Source organism: Sminthopsis crassicaudata, chromosome 2, assembly GCF_048593235.1.
Source record: "Sminthopsis crassicaudata isolate SCR6 chromosome 2, ASM4859323v1, whole genome shotgun sequence".
Lineage (NCBI taxonomy): Eukaryota > Metazoa > Chordata > Mammalia > Dasyuromorphia > Dasyuridae > Sminthopsis > Sminthopsis crassicaudata.
This window is the reverse complement of record NC_133618.1, coordinates 278,466,431-278,487,885: the sequence shown is the minus strand read 5'-3', so window position 1 is coordinate 278,487,885 and position 21,455 is coordinate 278,466,431. Positions and strand designations below refer to the sequence as shown.

At 37.5% G+C, this 21,455-nt stretch overlaps 1 protein-coding gene across 1 annotated transcript in view; it reads left to right on the top strand.

Moving 5' to 3' along the window:
• AKAP6 (A-kinase anchoring protein 6) overlaps window positions 1–21,455 on the top strand; it is a 522,653-nt gene that overhangs the window by 169,467 nt on the left and 331,731 nt on the right. The window contains exons 3-4 of the mRNA XM_074284790.1: window positions 2,114–2,285; window positions 13,072–14,826. Of these exons, the coding sequence (XP_074140891.1) occupies window positions 2,114–2,285; window positions 13,072–14,826 (1,927 nt within the window). The remainder of the gene's footprint in view (window positions 1–2,113; window positions 2,286–13,071; window positions 14,827–21,455) is intronic.

The following is a 21,455-nucleotide window of genomic DNA, read 5'->3' as shown; positions in this document are numbered from 1 at the left end:
CATTTACATTTTAATTAGACCATTTTCTTTAGATCAGAACAACTAATATGCTAACTTCTCAGATTTCCTCAGAGGAGTTTCCAAAACTATTTTATCAAATTTGTTAACGTGCTTTGATATTGCAGTTTTAAACAACTATTATTTTTCTCAGGAGCCAATTTTGGAGTATGAATTGAAAGTACAATATAGTTATTTCTTAATGTCTCAGGCATTTTTCATAGGGTTTTCCCCAAAATTTATAGTTTTTCCTTATTTTTTCCAGCTATTAGGTAATATTTATATTCTATTCTAGGGTTGTAGCATTAGTAATGGAATTTTAATTTGGAATCTAATATGGTTCTCTGGCTGGGTTGAGAGAACTACTTTGTTATTTGTGATGGTAAAGTCAATCAAGTCAGACTTCAAATAACAACAACAACAAAAAAAAAGTTAGAAAAAAATTTCCTTTTCTTTTATCCTGGAAGCATTTCAATTAGATTTAAAACATTATTAAATGCCTCTTATATATAATACCCAGCTAAAAAGGGGATTTTTCTACTGGGAATGTTTTCAAGTCACAATTTTTTATCTATCAACAGAAGCTTGGAAAAGTGGGTAAAGGGCTAAGCTTGGAATTAAGAAGATTTTAGCATCAAATGTAACCAGCTATCACTATCCCAGATAGCTCCATAAAATTTCAATCAATCATTTATTGAGTGCTTAATATATGCTAGGTACTGGGAATTTAGAGACAAAAATCAAACAGCTATTATTCTCAGAGAGCTGACATTCTATAGGGGGAGACATGTGAATATGTAAATATATACAAAATAATTACACAAGGTAATTGATAAGGAGACCTACAAAGAGCAGGAGGGGATTGATTGGCAAGGCATAATAGATAATATGCCAAAGCTTAACTTGAATTTAGTTTTGAAGTAAAAGCGATTCTAAGTGATAAAAGTAAAGTGGAAGTACAATGGGAGACAATTATTTTCAAAACACAGAAATGGAATTTCCATACTGAGAGTTTCTCGCATTAATGAAATCACAAATTCTTCCAGACCCTTCCCTCCAAACACACATATGCACATGTGCATGAGCACATGCATGCACACACACACACACACACACACATGCACACACACACAAACAAACAAACACAACTAAACTTTAAACTAGTTACCTTGACAAATTGAATAGTTGATGTCACTGGCACATATTAGTACTGTGGAAATTTGACTATATCTATTAGGATGGAGGGGGGTACATTTAAATTTAAATTTATGATACTCTTGGGCAGACACTGATTGAAAATGTGATGCTGGTTATATGCAAAAAATTCAATCTCCCTACAGCAACATTTTTAGAATGGCATTTCCCAGTTCTTCTGACACTCCTGAGTGCTTTTGTAGAGAATTTCATTGCTTTAAAATCATAATTCATCTTGCAAATCTTGCTTAGAAGTTTAGCTACCTGCCATAAATCTAATTTTTCAGAAGTACTTCTGTGAGAGACATTGTGGCAAATCTTTTATAGGTGAGTTAAGCATTCATTCCCAATTGACTTTCTGATGGCAAAAATGTCTTTGGATGATGATCCAGTTTAGCTACCCCACAGCAAGCATGGTAGGCACACAGTACAATTACTGACTTTGTTGCTGAATGTCCAAGCAATGGAGAAAAAACAGCCAAGGTATTCACAGAGTAAGTCCTTCACCTTAGCTGACCTTTTATTTTGCCCATAAGAAGCAATAGCTTGCAAAGCTTTTGCGGTTTAAGGAAAATATCCATTTACCTGCATGCCTGCTGAGGGAACAGATCCAGCAGTATGAACTGCAAATATGTATTCTATCTAAGTAACAGATGGTCAAATACTAGATCTTCAATAATCTGAGACCTGGGTTGAAAGTCTTGAAAGGTAGTATCAGATGACTATCTTCTTGTACCTTATCCATTAAACTAAAATTATTCTCTCTCTCTCTCTCTCTCTCTCTCTCTCTCTCTCTCTCTCTCTCTCTCTCTCTCTCTCTCTCTCTCTGTGTGTCTCTGTCTCTCTCTTTCTGTCTGTCTCTCTCTGTGTCTCTGTCTTTCTCTCTGTCTCTGTGTCTGTTTCTATCTCTGTCTGTCTTATCCTACTCTGTCAATGTAATAGTTGATATCCACACTGTTCAGCTCCTCTGGCACCAGCTGCGGGTCTCAGTTCTGGTTCTGAGAGAACGAATTCTACAGGGATTACAGGACGCCAATGGGAACTACACTAGGCAGACTGATATTCTTCAGGCTTTCTCTGAAGAGACAACTGAGGTATGTATAGCTTTTTCATAGGGGGAAACATTCTTAAAGCTTTCCTGTTGGGAAGAGTTTTAATATTTAGGGCCGTGAAAGAGACATTTTTGTTCAGTTAATTATTATATGTAACTTTGGACAAACCCTTTATATTACTGTTGCTGAATCATTTTAGTTATCTTCAATTCTTTGTGACCCCATTTGGTATTTTCTTGGCAAAGATAAGTGAAGTGGTTTGCCATTTACATCTCCAGCTCATTTTACAGATGAGGAAACTGAGGCAAATAGGATTAAGGGACTTGTCCAAGGTCATCACATAGTTAGTATCTGTGGTTGAATTTGAACTCAGGAAGATGACTCTTCCAATTCCAAGGCCAGTATTTTATTTACTATACTACTTGTTTGCCTTAAATTCCTTATAAATCTTTTAAGTCTTAATTTTCCCATTCTACAAAATGGGAAAGGTAGGGAAAGGATTCAGTGATTTTAAGAGTGAAATTCCTTTTATAAACTTTTTGAATCTTAATTCCCCTATTTTTCAAAATGTAAAGGTAGGGAAAGAGTATGGTGATTTTAGGGGTGGTATAGACATCAGAGAGGTAGTCTGGGATATTATTGGATTGCAAACCTGACCATGAAGTTAAAATGACCTGTGTTTCTGATACACACTAACTGTATGATTTTGAGAATATCATTCATGGATTTTAACTCACGAAGATGCGCATTCTAGTTTCAAGCCCAATGCTCTACCAACTGTACCACTTAGCTGTCTTAAATTCCTTATAAACTTTATTATTTTAATTTTCTCATTACACAAAAAGCAAAGGTGGGAAAGAATTTGGTGACTTTCTAAGGCTATAAGTTATAGACAATTTGGCAATTTCCCTTAGTGGAGAGAATTTCAATTTCAGCAGTCTTTTGTACAAATGAAATTTAGAAAAATAAGAAAAATAAGTTATTAGAACTTTTTAATCTTAATTTTTCCATTCTGCAAAATGGAAAAGTAGGAAAGAGTTTGGTGATTTTAGGGGTGAAATTCCTTATAAAATTTTTAAATCTTAATTTCCCCATTCTACAAAGTAGAAAGGTGAAAAAGTGATATATTTGTGTGTTTGTTTATTGTATCCTCATATAGCATTAGTACCAAAGTTTCATATTAACAGAAAATTCAATCATTCAATATATATTGTTTTAGTTGCCTTGTGGCAAAAGGCCTAGGCCAAAAGATATTTAATAGCTATGTGTGTTGTGTGTGATGTGCATATATGCATTTATTTGTATATTTGGCAACCAAGCATGTTGGATACCTACTTGTCTTCCACAGGTACTGGTTCGCTTTGTTAGGATACAGTCTCAATCATTGATCTATAAATATGGGAAACTTAGAATATGAATCTAGCTCTAGATTTGATTGCTCTTAAATGGTGAAGAAACTTGGACCTATCTCCATATTTAAATATGTGAATTTTCTCATGAATGGACTTCAGATGTCATAAAATTCAACCCCCTCATTTAGGAGGTGAAAAAGTTGAGGCCTAGAGGAATAAAGTAAGAGAGTTTAAGTATTGCCCCAGATTATACAAGTAGTGAGTAGATTTCTCATCTGTAAAAATGAGCTGCAAAAAGGAAATGGCAAACTACTTTATTATCTTTGCCAAGAAAAGCCAACTGAAGAACAATGAAAAAGTTAATCAGAATGGAATACAGTAGTATACTGATTATAAAGTAAGCCTGTTTGAATGTGAATATATATAATGCATATACATATGTGTATTATACATGTGTGTATCATATGTGTGTACATGTACATGCAATTGTGCATCTCACATGAATCCTTATCAACTTTTCATTGTCTTTGTTATTATGCTTTCTCCTTTGTTTTTGTATTATCTCTACATCTGCCCTACATTGGTATAGAAAGCCATAAGCAGACTCTTAAGTAGTACAGGTCACTGAACAAATGATTAATACAAGACAAAGTATAACTCCTTGGGTTCTTTGTCTTCTATTTACTCTAAGTCACTCATACCTGTCATCACACAAAAATTAAGGGAAATACGGGAGGAAATTGAGGTGAAATATTCAACCAAGTCTAAATAAATTCAGCTGGCAAAGATTTGCAGACAAATGAAAGAGGAAATGGAATAAAACATGCTGTCAAACAAGAATAGTTAACATGCATGATTTAGTTTGGAATACTGGGACCTGAGCATTCCAGAAAAAGAAAGAATACATTTTTAGGCATATGTGGATTGTATCAGAACATCAAAGCTCTTTTGTTTAGTTAACCAAAATACTCTTCTTGTTACATTAAATTATATATTTAGGGTCTAAAATGATAGATTTATATCATCTCCCTGCCAAAAAATGTGCATAATTTTTTAAAAATTATTTTCTCTACTGTGATATCAGGTCTATAACTGACAAATACTTTTTTTAAAAAACCCTTTCAAATGGAAGATGATCATTGTGTATTAGAAGTAAATATATTCTACTGACAGTAGTAACATTTTCAAATTAATATAGACCAGCATGATTAAATATAAAATGTGAACTGTAATTAGGACTTCTTTCCAGCAGTCATCTCTTTCATCTGTGAGTTCAACAGCACTACTGAAATGTTAATATTATATAAACTCAGATATTTCTTCCACAAAATGTTTTTCTTTCTGGGAAGCTCCAAGTATTCCATTTGAACTAATTAACAATTATGTATGGCTTTGTGACTTTTCACTCAAAAGTTATAAATATTTATTGATTCTTTGTTTACAGACCATAATAATATGGCCTATACTTCTACTTTCTTGAAGTATTCATTAATTTTCTTATTCAACAAATACCCTGAGTATTTACTATTTTCCTTAGCTCTGTGCTAGGTACTATGTGGTCTAAAAAGGTACAGAAAACATATTCCCTGTCCTCAAGAAGTTTCTCATTCAGTTAAGGAGATAAAATTTATGAAACTACAACAACAAATGCACAGCAATATATAACTGGGTGGTGAGGGGAAGAGTCAGGATGATGGAGTAATTCCATATCCCATCCTGCTTCAGGCATTTACTGGCTGTGTGTCCCTGGACAAATTACTTAACCTATCTGGGCCTTAGCTTTCTTATCCATAAAATGGGAATAATAATAGTACTTATCTCATAAGGTTATTGTAAGGCTCAATTGCATGTATGGAAAACATTTTATAATGCCCAAAGCATAATATATAGCTATTTTATGTTTGTCCTATAATTGTGTGCTATTCCAAATTTTTTCTTATTTATTTATTTTTGCAAGGCATTTGGGATTATGTGACTGGTCCAGGTTCATACAGTTAGTAAGCGTTAAATATGTGAGGTCCTTCTGACTACAGGGCTGGTGCTCCATCCACTGTGCCATCCAGATGCCCCATACATTTTCTATAATCTACTCATGTAATCTTATTCACTTATTATCTCAGAGGTACCAATGTGCCATTTGAACTGCCTGTTATATGTATCCATCTTTATTGGCCTTAGATAGTCTCCATAACTTATATACAGTCTGAAATTTAAGGGAGATTATGGGCAGTTATATATAGGTTATCTACATCATTGGAGAAATGATCCATCCTGATGAGATCACAGCTCCCTTAAAGCTTGTAATAGCCTTTTCTAGTTAGTTTTAATTCTCTATAGGTTCAAATGATGCAATTGCAGAATGATTGTCCACAAAAGTCCTGCTTCTCTACATCATTGTGTGGAGGTGACCCAGATTATCTATGACCATGGCTTATGGCAAGAATCAGAGATATACTGACCTGAGCTGTCAGTTCATGGACAGTGCCTTACTGTAGAATCCAGAAAGAAGAAGGACTTTTAATTGCTGGGGAAGACCACCATATCTCCTATTCATAGATCATATGATACTGGTTCCATGAAGTCTAGAAACCCAATAGGGAATCTTCCATGAAATCCATGTTCATTTCATAAAACCACAGAAGTTCAGAAATGAAAGAATTTCAGTAGCCATTTAGCCCTATCAGAAAATAATCTCTGTTACAATGGTGCCATCTGAGGCAGCCTATTCCATTGTGGGATCATTTCAAATTGTTAGACAGTTCTTCCTGATATCAGATCTGAATTACCCCCTTTATCATTTTTACCCATTTCTCTTAGTTCTGACTTCTGAAACTAATGACTTAGTTATTTTAGGTCACTAAGGTAAATTTAGATATACTAGCCTGAAGAAAACAAAAAAAGAGGGGGTCATTTATTGCATGGCCATATATAAAGATTCAGACTGATTCTGAATTAAATCCTTTGTTTATGTAGTGCTTTGTAGTTTATAAAGCACTTTATCTCAATCAATAAGCTGCATACAATCATTCCTAGCAATTTGCAGGCAGCCTGGCCAGCAGAAAGTGTACTGATTTTGGAATCAGAGCTCTCTAGGGTCAAATTCCAGTTATACTATCTGAGATCCATGAAATCCTGAGCATAGTCATTCAATTTCTCAGGATCTGAATTCACTTGCTGATAAAATGAAGGAGCTAGACTGGATCTTTTTCTAACTTTAAATTTGTTATGCTAAGAATTCTGTGAGATGAATGAGGCATTAATTATTATCTCTGCATAAGTCAGTATTATGATGCAGCAGTCAACAAAAGTGAATTCAGTTTTGGGGTACATTGAGAGAGGTATAAGATTCAGAAAGAGGTGACATTCTATAGTCTGCCTTTTTCAAAACTCATCTGGAATATTGTGTTCAGTTCTGGGTACCATATTTTAAGAATACTGATAAGCTAGAGAGTATCCAAAGAAAAGCGACGAAAATGATTGAAGGGATTTCAGTTTATGCCATGAGGTTCATTAGAAGGAGTTGGGATGTTTAACCCAATAAAGAGAAGAAGTCTTAAGAAGAGTAGAGAGATGAGAGCTATTCAAATATTTGAAGGTTGGTCATATGACCAAAATCCAGGGGATTTGGAGAAGAACTTGATTGAAAAAAGGGTAAACTGGGTACTAAAGCTCCAATCCCTAATATCAATTTGAGGCAAACAAATGAGGTATTTTTTTATCCCCACATTACAGATGAAGAAATAAAGGCTCAGACAGGTTGAGAGACTTGTCTCAATATTAATTAGGAAAAGCAAATGGAGTCAGGAAGTCCGTTGGTTTGAGTTTCCATATCAAAAATGGCTTTAGAAATTTAACAAATAAAGAACCATTATTATTCAATATAAGTATTTAAATGATATCACAGTACTTACTATCACTAGTGACAGAATCAAAGGTATAAATTTGCCCCTATAAGAATTACTGCATTATTATGGGGGAGGTGAAGAAGATAACTGAAAAGTATTTGCTATTTTTTTAAAAGACATTTCAGTTCCATACTTATCATTCTGTGTAAAGAGGGAAAAATACGAGAAAGAAAAGATCAACAGGGAAACAAGCAACAATAACAATAAAAAGATGAAAATACTATGCTTTGATCTACATTCAGTCTTCATAGTTTTCTCTCTCTGGATCTAGATAGCACTTCTCATTTTTTATCTTTTGGAATTGCCTTGAATGAGCTCATTATAGAAAAGAGCCAAATCCATCACAGTTGATCATCATATAATCTTGTTACTGTATGCAATGTTCTTTAGGTTCTGCTCATTTCACTTAGCTTTAGTTTATATAAGTCTTTCCAGGCTTTTCTGAAATCATCCTGCTCATCATTTCTTATAGAACATTTTTCTTATATTCCATATATTTATATGTAAAATATATTTCTTATATTCCATTACTGTCATATACCATAACTTATTCAGCATTCCCCAAGTGATGGGCATCCATTCAGTTTCTAGTTCCTTGCCTATTTATGAATTACTGTTGGTAGTTAGGTCCCTTTTTATGATGCCCAGAATTTATTACCACCTGAGCTCCTCTACCCCACCCCCCACTCTAGAATGCCTTATTTTCTTCAAATTCTTCTCTAATAAGAACTTCTATATGAAATATTTTTTCCCCAAATGCTAGTTCTGTCCCCCAAAAAACTTACCTCATATTTCTTTTATATGTGCTTATTTATATACATGTCTCCTCTCATAGAATGTAAGATCGCTGAGGATAAGGATTGTATATTTTTTGCTGTTATATTTCCAGAGCCTAGCAAAATTTCTGGCACCTAGTTGGCACGTAATTCATGCTTGTTGATTATTTATTTTTGGATTGAATAACATTGCATTGAATTCCTGTTTTTTGCTACACCATCACTTAAACAATGGGGTTTTCTCCAGTATAAAGCCAGCATGATGATATCGACCTAAACATTTGCTAGTTTTTGGATTATACTTTAGAAGAAAAATATACAAAGAATGGAGCAGAGTATGGGAGGAAACCAGAAGAGAACTTAATTAGGGCAGTGTGAAACTTGACACAGAACTAACAATGTGTAGGCACTGATGAAGTATTATGTGGGTCTGAGGGGAAGCTGTGAAAAATCCCCAATAATAGTGCTTCACCTTCATGTTCACTTGTTAACAAAATTCAGTTAAAAAAAAAAAAAAGGATCCGGGAAGGGGTTTGAAAATAGAACTTCAGTGGCTTAATAATGAGTTCAGAAGCAACCAGAATTTCTTGCTTCTAGCTAGAAGAAAAGGTTTCCCTTAATATCTTTGTGAAGATTGAAGCCTATAATAAAATGAATAAATTATCCTCCTCTGTAAAATATAACCTTCATCAAAATAGCTGCTGTATAATATATTACGAGGAGGCATATTTTGGATTGAGGTATTGCTTGGCTGCTCTGACAGTGCTGGTGGCTGAGCACAATTAAATTCTATATTTTCTACAATAAAAAAGGCAATAAAAACCATACTCTTTTACCTCCCTATCCACTTGGGACTCTACTTCTTGCAAACATTAGGCAGCTAACCTGGAGGTTTGAAGACTAGGTATTTATTAACATTTTAAAGTGATTTTTTTTTAAGAATGGAGGGATGGAACTCATTACTCATCTGTTCTAGGAAACCCAGAGACCTTTCTTTTATTATTTCCTTGGTGAAAACAAGATGAATGCTTCTGATGATCATTCTTGAACAATGAAAAGAAAATATACATTTGATCTGACTTTCCTATAGAAGTGGAGGACATGCTTCTTCTGAGCTACAAACTTTTGGTACATACAAATATCTGACTTATGTCATGCTAGGAATGGGAGGGGATTTTCATGGGAGATTAAAGAAGTATTTATTGAGCCATGGAATTGCTTAGAGATATGTGTGAATGGTGGGCAAAAACTGCTATAGCCTCTTCTCCCTGCAGACCATTACTGGCTGCTGTAAAAATGCGAAGGTTCTATTGTTTCATAGGCAGGGGAAGAAGTATTTCTCAAGATATTTTATTTGTTTTTTAATCAATATATCATGGAGTTCAATTTCTCCTAATATAGAAGTGTTTAGAGTGCTGACTTGGAATCAGAAAGAACTGGCTCAGAGCTTTCTTCTGGAATTTGGTTATTGTCCTTCCTACTTGAAGAGGACCAAAATGATATTATTATAATGGGGGGTCAAATTAAAGTTATTGTGACTTGGAAGACTCTACCATAGATCTGGCACAAATCATCTATATATTTGGAATGAAGATGTCTCCATACTTCATGTCTCACAGTCAATTTCAAAGTTCCTCAAAGAGTTCTTGAACGTGTTTCTGTGTTGCTTCTTCTGACCTCCATGTGAGTGCTTGTCTTGTGTGAATTATCCATAAAATAGTCTTTTAGGTAAATATATATATTTGGCATTCAAACAACATGATTAACCAGTTGGGGATGTACTTTCTGCAGAAGAATTTGAATGCTTGGCAGTTCAGCTTGAGGAAGGACCTCAGTGTCTGGTACCTTACCTTGTCAGGTGAATGGCAAAAATCTTCCTAAGACAATTCAAATGGAAGCATTCAGTTACCTTTTATAATGCTGAGTTTCACAGGTATGCAACAATGAGTTAAGCATAAAGGTTCTGTAGACCTTCCATTTGGTAGGCAAACTAATACCTCTTCTTTCTCACACTTTCTTTCAGAGCTTCCTCAAAATTGAGCTAGCTCTGCCAATGCATGCTACAACCTTATTATCTATGAATATATGCCTGTAAAGTATATAAACCTCTTATATCTCATAGTCCTCATATGTAAAATCAGGGGATTGAACTTGAGATCCTTTCTAGTTCTTGTGACCATTGACTACATATAGTTATCATATTTTGACATATATCATATATTTATGACATATATCATTTATTTTTATGCTAAACATATATTTTAAAATTATATGTTTTAATCTCTTCTCTCCCCTCAATTGTTTAATTTTATTATTTTATAGTATTTTATTCTTCCAAATACATGCAAAGCGTTTTCAGCATTCACTTTTGCAAAACCTTGTGTTTCATTTTTTTTTCTCCCTGTCTCCCTCCTCTCCCTTACCCAAGACAGCAAGAATTCCCATATAGGTTAAACATATGCAATTCTTCTATCCATATTTCTATATTCATTATTCTGTCCAAGAAAAGTAATATCAAAAGGGGAAAAATGAGAGAAAACAAGCAAACAAACAACAATAAAAGGTGAAAAGGCTATGCTTTGATCCACATTCAGTCTCCCATAGTCTCTGGATGCAAATGGCTCCTTTTATCACAAGTCTATTGGATTTGCCTTGCATCTCTTCATTGTTGAAAAAACCCAAGTCCACTCTATAAGTAATTTTAAAAAGAAAAAAATAAAAGCCTCAAACAAATATGCGTAGTATAGCAAAACACATTCCCATATTGGCTGTTGTCCCAAAATTTTGTTTCTTGCATTTTAACTCCATTGCCTCTCAGACAGAAGGTGATTAGAATTTCTCATTGCAATGCCATATTTCAGCTATTTTGTGTACAAACATCCATACCTACATGTCATTTTAAGTCTTATTTTTATGGGAACATATGCTTGACGTTCTGAAAATCACTACATTTAGATCTGGAAAGGACCTCAGCATCATTTGGTCCAACTGGGTCATTTTATAAGTGAATACAGAGAGGCCCAGAAGATATGGGGTAGTTTAAGTTGCATAGTTGAGGATTCATACCTAGGCTTTTTGTCTCTAAATCCAGTGAACTTTCCACAAAACCACTTTATCACTTAAGAAATTTATAAATCTACTTTTGGAAGATGGCTCATTTGGAAGTTTGGGGACTTGACAATATTGTTCAGTCATGTCTAACTCTTCATAAGCCATACTATGCTTTTTTTTTTTTTTGGATAAAGTGGCAAAGTGACAAAGATCATATAACTATGAAATTTCTGAGGCTGGATTTGTGTTCAGATCTTTATGATTCCAACACCAGTGCTCTATCCACTAACTAGCTGCCATTTCACAATTTTATTTGTTTAAAATTTCCTGTATATCTTTGTGTGTTTGTTTTTATTTGATAGAGTTGACTATTCCTATAATTTGCTATTATCTGACTTCCTTATAAAAAGCCATTTGTCTTAGAGGTAGACCTGAATTAAGTATAAAATTCCCCTGGTCCTTTTCTTTTTGATTAGCAATGAAAACTGATTGATCCCTTATGGAAGATATGTAATATTATCCATTGATACTGCTATTAAAGAAAGGTTATATTCAAAGAATATGCTTATTTGTCAGAATCGCCATAGTCAAGGATAGATATAATATAAGTGACATAGGAATGTTGTTATTTTATTGTCATTCCTTAACTCGCCTGAGCAAAAATGTTTGTAGCAGCAAGGAACTGGAACCTGAGTGGATGTCCGTCAGTTGGAGAATGCTGAATAAATTGTGGTATATGAATGTTATGGAATATTATTGTTCTATAAGAAACAATCAGGAGGATGGTTTCATAGAGGAGTGGAGAGACTTACATAAACCGGTGCTAAGTGAAGTGAGTAGAACCAAGAGAACGTTGTACACAGTAACAAGAAGATTATGTGATGTTCAATTCTTATGGATGTAACTTTCAACTATGAGATGATTCAGGCCAGTTCCAATGGTCTTATGATAGAGAGATAGACATATGCACCCAAAGAAAGGACTATGGAAATTGAGTATGGATCACAACATAGTATCTTCACTTTTTTTGTTGTTGTTTGCTTTTTTGTTTTTTTCTCATTTCCCCCCCCCCCTTTGATCTGTTTTTTCTTGTGCAGCATGATAATTGTGGGAAATTTTTAATTGAGGTAAATTAACAAAAGTAGTATATATTTTTGGACTTCTAAAATAAAAAAAAACATTCAGGATGAAATGGGTATATTTGGGTCAGAATAAAAGCATTTCTATTAAGACGGTATCTGCCATATTTAAAAAAAAATCCCCAGTATTTAAAATGTTGATTGTACAAAGCTATGCAGTCATTGAATATTATCCATCTCTATACAACCCTGTGCATACCATTTACATTGATTGAATTTCCAAATTTTTCTCTAATGTGTGCTAACAATTCATCTGAACAGCAATGAAGTTTTGTGCCGTCGTCCCTTCTAGGTTGCAGGGGCTTCATGTCCCTATGATCTGGAAAATCTGGGTAAATTTTTATCCACCCTTACTTTGTATCAGAGAATAAAACTGAGTTTTGAGGGTTTTTTTACTCATGGAGCATTAACATAGTACCTAGCTTATCATAAAATTTGGGTTAAGTACTTGGTCATTTGCTGGCCTTTTCATGTTGTCTGCAGCTTCCACAACTCTCCAAAAATTACTATTTAATTTTTATATTGATCCAACCTCTATTGAAACTGTGACAGGAAAAGTCACAATTATGGTGCATTTCCTCAAACCATTTCTGTTTCTGTTCCAGGGTCGTCTGGACTCTTTAACTGAAGTGGATGATTCGGGGCAGTTAACCATCAAATGCTCCCAGAATTACCTGTCCCTGGATTGTGGTATTACAGCTTTTGAACTGTCTGACTATAGCCCCAGTGAGGATTTGCTTGGTGCCCTAGGTGATATGACCTCTGGCCAGGTTAAATCCAAGCCCTTTGACTCCTGGGGTGAAATGGAAAAAGATTTCCCAGAAATTATTAGAAGTGTTGGTCTCCTTACAGTACCTGCTGAGCCTGTTTCTTCCCAGGACACCAAAGCTGCTAGTGAGGAAGGAACTCACCTATCATTGTTAGCAGAAGATGAAGGGAGAAGTGACGAGAGCAAAGTCATACCTGTAGCCAATGAACCTCAGGTTTTGCCCCCTCCTGCTTCAGCAGGTTCTGGGCAAAGGAAGGACAGGTCACGTTCTTCTGCTGTAGAAACAAAGGAGAACCATTCCTCATCCAAACCAGGTGCAAAAACACATGCTCCTCTCTCTGAAAATCCAACCCCCAAGAGGTCAATAAGAGACTGTTTTAATTATAATGAAGATTCTCCCACACAGCCTACTCTGCCTAAACGGGGTCTTTTTCTTAAGGAAGACACTCTAAAAAATGAACTCAAAGATAGTGATGGGAAAAAACAGATGACTTTCTTCAAGGCAGAAATGAGTAGAAGTACCCCCTCGCTGTTGGATCCACCAGACAGGTCCAAGCTATGTCTGATGTTGCAATTCTCTTATCCGAACAGCCCATCGGCAGTTAGCCAGTCTTATGAGTGTTTGCACAAAACGGGCGATAGGAATATTGATAACCCAGTCAAGGGCCATTTTAAAGAAACCTCTTCTAGCCTAGAAAGACTTAATGAGTACAATCGTAAAGAAAAAGCTCCTCGAAGAAAATCCGATGAAACTTCTGAGATTATAATTTCCCATCAATCAACTAAAGAGGGATCTGGTACTGAGGGAACCAAACCAGCTGAAAATACAAAAAACTCAGCAAGGCCGAATGGAATTCCTTCTTGTATTTCTAAGTCCAGAGAAAGGCCGGAGACAGATTCTGCTTCCACATCCTCAGCAGATCCTAGCAATCCAGGAAACCTGAATGCCAAGTTGTCCCCAACCAATTTACCACCAGTTTCCCAAGGAAATGACTCTGTACCTGGCTCGGACTCCATCATCTCCCCATTACCCATTCTTTCAAAAAACAAAAGCAAAAATTGTTATTCTTCCTCACCAAGTCATATTGCTAGAAATGGCCACATTGTGGAGGCCTGGTATGGTTCTGATGAATACTTAGCTCTTCCATCCCACCTTAGACAGACTGAAGTGTTAGCTTTAAAGCTGGAAAATCTGACAAAGCTCCTGCCCCAAAAACCTAGAGGAGAAACTATTCAGAATATTGATGACTGGGAGCTGTCAGAAATGAATTCAGATTCTGAAATCTATCCAGCATACCAGATTAAAACAAAGCACAGAAGGTTAGGAAGAATATCCCCTAGTTCCTCAAGTGATATTGCATCTTCTCTGGGGGAAAGCATTGAATCTGGGCCTCTGAGTGATATTCTTTCTGATGAAGAATTGTGCATGTCTACATCTGGCATAAAAAAATATAGAGCTGAAAAGTCAGAGATAGCTCCATCCTCCAAGAAAAATGAGAACTCTGCCTCTAATAAAACCGCTTTAATTCAGCAGTTGATGGAAGATATCCAACATCAAGACAACTATGAAACAATCTGGGAAAAAATTGAGGTAAGATGCTTTCAGAAATCAAAAGCTGTAGTCCTTGTGAGTGGTACAGAGTAGGTACTTAATATAGGTTTATTGAGTGATTGCTAGTCATCATACACCAATCCTGTTATCCCTATTGTAGAGATGAAGGGATTTTTTTTAAAATCTGGAAACAGTTCTTATTTTGATAAACCTACCTTTTGTTCTATCAAACTGTTATGAAGTGGAAAAAAGAACAATGTTCATTACATTGGGCCAAAGTATATGTCAATAATAACTGCTCATCAATCCTTCAACATGTTGACCATCTTGAATCACTGTATTTGTGTTTTATAGAGCTCTTTGTAGTCAATGCTGTTTGAACAGAACTGAGCATCTAATCAAATGGCAAGCACAAAATAAACAATGCATTAGGCAGCAAATATTTTTTGAGCTTAATTAACTGGATGTGCCAATATTTAAGCTATATTATTCCCAATACTTTTAAATTCTGTCTGCTCATCCCATCCCAACACAAATATTCCATTCCAGGTAGAAATAGGATCCAATTCAACCTTCTTTTAATCATTATATGTTGGCTAACAATCATTATAATATAGTTCAATTCAATACACATACTTTCTAAAGTACCTAATATGTGCAAGGCACTGTGCTAAGTGCTGATAATACTAAGATAGAAAAGTAAAGGGTCATTTCCATCAACAAGCTAACATTCTAGGTGTATCTAGCATCATGCACACATCTCTAGAACAAGGGGAACTTTGGTCTTGTGGGAATAAATAATTCTGACCCCAAAGATTGGTAACTATTGTAGTTGTCATGATTTTTGCTTCTATATAGTGTGTCATCCAAAAGTACTTCTAATTCCTTTGCTGATCATAGCATAGAGATGATAGAGATGCAGCATGGGGTGGTAGAAAATACATTAGGCTTGAAGTCCAGAAGACTGGTTCACATCCCACCTCTGATACTTACTAATTGCAGGACCTGAGAAGCTCACTTAACATCTACATGGTTTATGCCTAGGATTTATCTATTTAAGTAGATAAAGAGTAGATTACCCATGATCTGTGGAGCTGGTAGAGGGATTTCTCTATCAAAGATCTTTCCTGTGTTTCTATACAAACAAAACAGGTAATCCAGATTAATGATAAATTATTGGTTTCAGATCTCTACAATTCCTAAAGTGGTATTATGCACCTACATTACATATCATTCATTTGATAATTCTCATTTATAATCCAGTGAGGTGGACAAGGAGGATAAGGAGGATATTTTTACCTCCATATTTTACAGATGAAGAAATAAAGCCTTAGAAAGGTAAAAAAACATTGCCCAGGATCACATGGCTACTAAGTGACAGAGCAAAGGACTGGATCCAAATCTTTTATTTCTTTTTATTATACCCATTTGCCTTGGTTAGGGTGTCTATGAAGTCAATTTCATACATGACTTGTAAAATTTCAGCATATTGCCTACTTTTTCTGGTTGGAAAACAGGTAACAGAGGATTTAGAAGACTGAGAAAGGAGAGGAAGTGGAGGCATTGATAGTTATTGATACTTTCTCCACTATCTTTTTTTTTCTTGGATATCTCTGCAGAGAGATGATCTTTGAAACCGTGGGAACTAGTAAGATCACTAAGTGAGATAATATAGAGAAAAGAAAAGAGGGTCCAGGACAGTTTTGAGGGATAATCATATTTGATAAATATGATATGAAGAAATATGTAGCAAAGTAGACTAAGAAAGAAGAACCTGGAGAAAACAGTATCATGAAAACCTAGAGAGAAGAGAATATCTCAGATGAGATAATTTGTGATTCTGTGCATTCTTTAATGCTTTATAGATAGATCTCCTGCTAACTCCCCCTTCTTTCATCATCCATCAAGTTTTTTGAAATTATTACATTGGATTCCTTTTCCCCCTCTCACTTTTCCAGGTTAACAGGTGAATAATTACAAAATGTAATTCCTTAGAGAGTAAGGGAAACTAATGTATACATATTGAGTAATGACTATTGTACAGAACATTGGAACAGATACAAAGAATTGTGATATATGTTCCTGTCTTCATGGGACTTTTAGTCAAGGTAAGAGGAATGCCATATAGTCCTCAAAAGTAAAATTTTCTCACAAAGCTATATTTTGTGAGTTCTTTATGAGTTCGGTTGTTTTCAGCTTCATCTTGGTATCTTTGGTATTTAGCACAATACTTTTTTACCTAGTAAATGCTTAATAAATGTTTTTCAAATGTTTGAATTTGAATAAATGCCAAGGGAATGATACAGACAAGTACTATAGCAACTCAAAGAAGAACAATATCTCTGTGGACTGAAGTCATGGAAGAAGCCTGGCTTTAATAAACCATTCCACAAAATAGGTTTTATATCTTTTCTTTTTAAAAGCTAGATTTATTCCTCTCAATGATAGATAAAAATTCAAACCATTTTTCAAGCTTGTTTTTTTTTCAAAAATTGAACTTTATATCACACACTTGAATACTTAAATGTAAATAACAACCTCTAAGCTTTAAATGGTAAGCTTTCAAGTCCCATTAAAAAAAAAAAAAGCTGTTTTTTCCAGATGAAATCTTATTTTGCTGAAGACCTGTTTATCATAAAATAATACAGGTAAAAAGAACTATAAATGTCATATTTTACTTCTATATATTAGGGTAACATTAGGAAAAAATATCCTTTTGGATATTTCCTTGTCCAACTCCCTCATTACATGTTTTCTTGTCATGCTAAAAATCTTAAATTATCCCAGAGAAAGTATGCTTTATTAACTCATACAAGTTGTTCAACTAAAAATCAAAAAATGGAGAAATTGTTATTCTTTTTAGTAGGAGTCTAAATATCTTTATAAATGAAAGATTATAGCATGTTGGGGTATAAGTCAGAGAGTCAGCTGCTGGTAGTATTTTTGTCTGAAATAAATCTCTGACCAGATTTAAAGCTTTTTAAAGGCCTACTAAATACTATTAATGCACATCATTTATTTCCAAAGAATGCTCCAGAGAATGCCTTTCCTTAATAGCCTGAAAAAAGTAAAATTGTGATTAAGTCTTGATTTTGTTGTGGCGGTTTTGACTGCCTAGAGAAAAATAAGGGTAATATCTGTGCTAGACAATCATCAGTTTCTAATATCAAGTGGATAGTTTTAAGTAGATGATCTTTTGCCAAGGATTATTTTGGGGTGGTATTCAGACAGGAATGTATCCAGTGTCATTGAATTGGTTAATTATTAACAGTCTTTTTCTGGAAACTGGTCTTTGACCAGGAGTCTGAAACTATTTGTCAGGACTTTAGGTTTCTGTATCTTGACTGTTATTTATAACAAATTCGTTCAGATGTCATGCTATTTATACAAAACTTCCTTATATCATACTGCATTAATTTCTTACCATATTGCCTTGAACTCACCAGGCTTTGAAATCTAGCCTGCCCCAAGAGCAGTGTTTAAGTTTCTCTTAGTATCTTAAAGAAGCAATGTGGTTTAGTGGATGGTTGGTAACCATAGAGTCAGGAGAACTGAATTGACAATCTGACTTTGAGGCATATTGATTTTGTAATCTTGCAAAGTTAACTCACCCACAGCAAGAATCCCTGTTTCTGGAACCAGTGGAGGGTTGAAAATGTCAATATGAAAGCTTAGGTGAATTACTCTTTGTTTTTTGGTGATCAGTTGATCAGATCTCTGTTCCATGACCTTCTGGATGTTTAAGGTGGTCAATATCCCTCACTGATTTTTTTTTTTTTTTTTTTTTGCAGAAAATGCTTATTCATATTAGACATATTTAAATTTTCCCCTTTTTGTCTTGTTTTAGCCAATGCTGTCAATTATTAAGGAAAATGTTTTCTTGATATAGCTTTTTCTAAAATGTTTCCTTTTATGCTTCAGATGGCCTATTTCTGATTTTGGGTTGACTTGTTTTTCTCACAGGATGAGATGTCACACTGATTTTTGTCTTTTAGAGTTGTAACCAGACCATATTGAGAGGATTTGGAGAATTTTTGAAAAAGGATGATGTATAATATGGATTTTTATCTAATAATCTAATCTCTTTTTCTCCTCCTATTCCTCTCTCTCTGTTTCCCCCCTCCTCTCTTTCTGTTTCTCCCCCTCTCTCCTCTCTTTGTTTCTCCCCCCTCTCTCCTCTCTCTGTTTCTCCCCCCTCTGTTTCTCTCCGCCTCCTCTCTTTTTCTCTCTCTTTCTGTTTTCCCCCCCTCTTCTCTCTGTTTCTCCCCCCTCTCTGTTTCTCTCCCCTCCTCTCTTCTCTTCTCTGTTTCTCCCCCCTGTTTCTCTCCCCCTCCTCTCTCTCTCTTCTCTCCCCCTCTCTCCTCTCTCTGTTTCTCCCCCCTCTGTTTCTCTCCCCCCTCCTCTCTCTTTTTCTCTCTCTGTTCCTCCCCCCTCCTCTCTCTGTTTCTCCCCCCTCTCTGTTTCTCTCCCCCTCCTCTCTTTCTCTCTCTCTCTGTTTCTCCCCCTCTCTCCTCTCTCTGTTTCTCCCCACTCTGTTTCTCTCCCCCTCCTCTCTCTTTTTCTCTCTCTCTCTGTTTCTCCCCCCCTCCTCTCTCTCTCTGTTTCTCCCCCCCCTCCTCTCTCTCTCTGTTTCTCCCCCCCTCCTCTCTCTCTCTGTTTCTCCCACCGTCCTCTCTCTCTCTGTTTCTCCCCCCCTCCTCTCTCTCTCTGTTTCTCCCCCCTCTCCTCTCTCTCTCTGTTTCTCCCCCTCTCTCTCTTTTTCCCCCCCTACTCTCTCTCTCTGTTTCTCCCCCCTCCTCTCTCTCTCTGTTTCTCCCCCCCTCCTCTCTCTGTTTCTCCCCCCTCCTCTCTCTCTCTGTTTCTCCCCCCCTCCCTGTTTCTCCCCCCTCCTCTCTCTCTCTGTTTCTCCCCCCTCCTCTCTCTCTCTGTTTCTCCCCCCTCCTCTCTCTCTCTGTTTCTCCCCCCCTCCCTGTTTCTCCCCCCTCCTCTCTCTCTCTGTTCCTCCCCCCTCCTCTCTCTCTCTGTTTCTCCCCCCTCCTCTCTCTCTCTGTTTCTCCCCCCCCCTCCTCTCTCTCTGTTTCTCCCCCCCTCCTCTCTCTCTCTCTGTTTCTCCCCCCTCCTCTCTCTCTCTGTTTCTCCCCCCCTCCCTGTTTCTCCCCCTCCTCTCTCTCTCTGTTTCTCCCCCCTCCTCTCTCTCTCTGTTTCTCCCCCCCTCCTCTCTCTCTCTGTTTCTCCCCCCTCCCTGTTTCTCCCCCCTCCTCTCTCTCTCTGTTTCTCCCCCCTCCTCTCTCTCTCTGTTTCTCCCCCCCTCCTCTCTCTCTCTGTTTCTCCCCCCTCCCTGTTTCTCCCCCCTCCTCTCTCTCTCTGTTTCTCCCCCCTCCTCTCTCTCTCTGTTTCTCCCCCCCTCTCTCTCTCTGTTTCTCCCTCCCTCTCTGTTTCTCCCCCCTCCTCTCTCTCTCTGTTTCTCCCCCCCTCCTCTCTCTCTCTGTTTCTCCCCCCCTCCTCTCTCTCTCTGTTTCTCCCCCCTCCCTGTTTCTCCCCCCTCCTCTCTCTCTCTGTTCTCCCCCCCTCCTCTCTCTCTCTGTTTCTCCCCCCCTCCTCTCTCTCTCTGTTTCTCCCCCCTCTCTCTCTGTTTCTCCCCCCCTCCTCTCTCTCTCTGTTTCTCCCCCCCTCCTCTCTCTCTCTGTTTCTCCCCCCTCCTCTCTCTCTGTTTCTCCCCCCTCCTCTCTCTCTCTGTTTCTCCCCCCTCCTCTCTCTCTCTGTTTCTCCCCCCTCCTCTCTCTCTCTGTTTCTCCCCCCTCTCCTCTCTCTCTCTGTTTCTCCCCCCTCTCTCTCTTTTTCCCCCCCTCCTCTCTCTCTCTGTTTCTCCCCCCTCCTCTCTCTCTCTGTTTCTCCCCCCTCCTCTCTCTGTTTCTCCCCCCTCCTCTCTCTCTCTGTTTCTCCCCCCCTCCCTGTTTCTCCCCCCTCCTCTCTCTCTCTGTTTCTCCCCCCTCCTCTCTCTCTCTGTTTCTCCCCCCTCCTCTCTCTCTGTTTCTCCCCCCTCCTCTCTCTCTCTGTTTCTCCCCCCTCCTTCTCTCTGTTTCTCCCCCCTCCTCTCTCTCTCTGTTTCTCCCCCCTCCTCTCTCTCTCTGTTTCTCCCCCCCTCCCTGTTTCTCCCCCCTCCTCTCTCTCTCTGTTTCTCCCCCCTCCTCTCTCTCTCTGTTTCTCCCCCCCTCCTCTCTCTCTCTGTTTCTCCCCCTCCCTGTTTCTCCCCCCTCCTCTCTCTCTCTGTTTCTCCCCCCTCCTCTCTCTCTCTGTTTCTCCCCCCCTCCTCTCTCTCTCTGTTTCTCCCCCCCCTCCCTGTTTCTCCCCCCTCCTCTCTCTCTCTGTTTCTCCCCCCCTCCTCTCTCTCTGTTTCTCCCCCCCTCCTCTCTCTCTGTTTCTCCCTCCTCTCTCTGTTTCTCCCCCCTCCTCTCTCTCTCTGTTTTCTCCCCCCTCCTCTCTCTCTCTGTTTCTCCCCCTCCCTGTTTCTCCCCCTCCTCTCTCTCTCTGTTTCTCCCCCCTCCTCTCTCTCTCTGTTTCTCCCCCCCTCCTCTCTCTCTCTGTTTCTCTGCCCCCCCTCCTCTCTCTCTCTGTTTCTTCCCCCCCTCCTCTCTCTCTCTGTTTCTCCCCCCTCCTCTCTCTCTGTT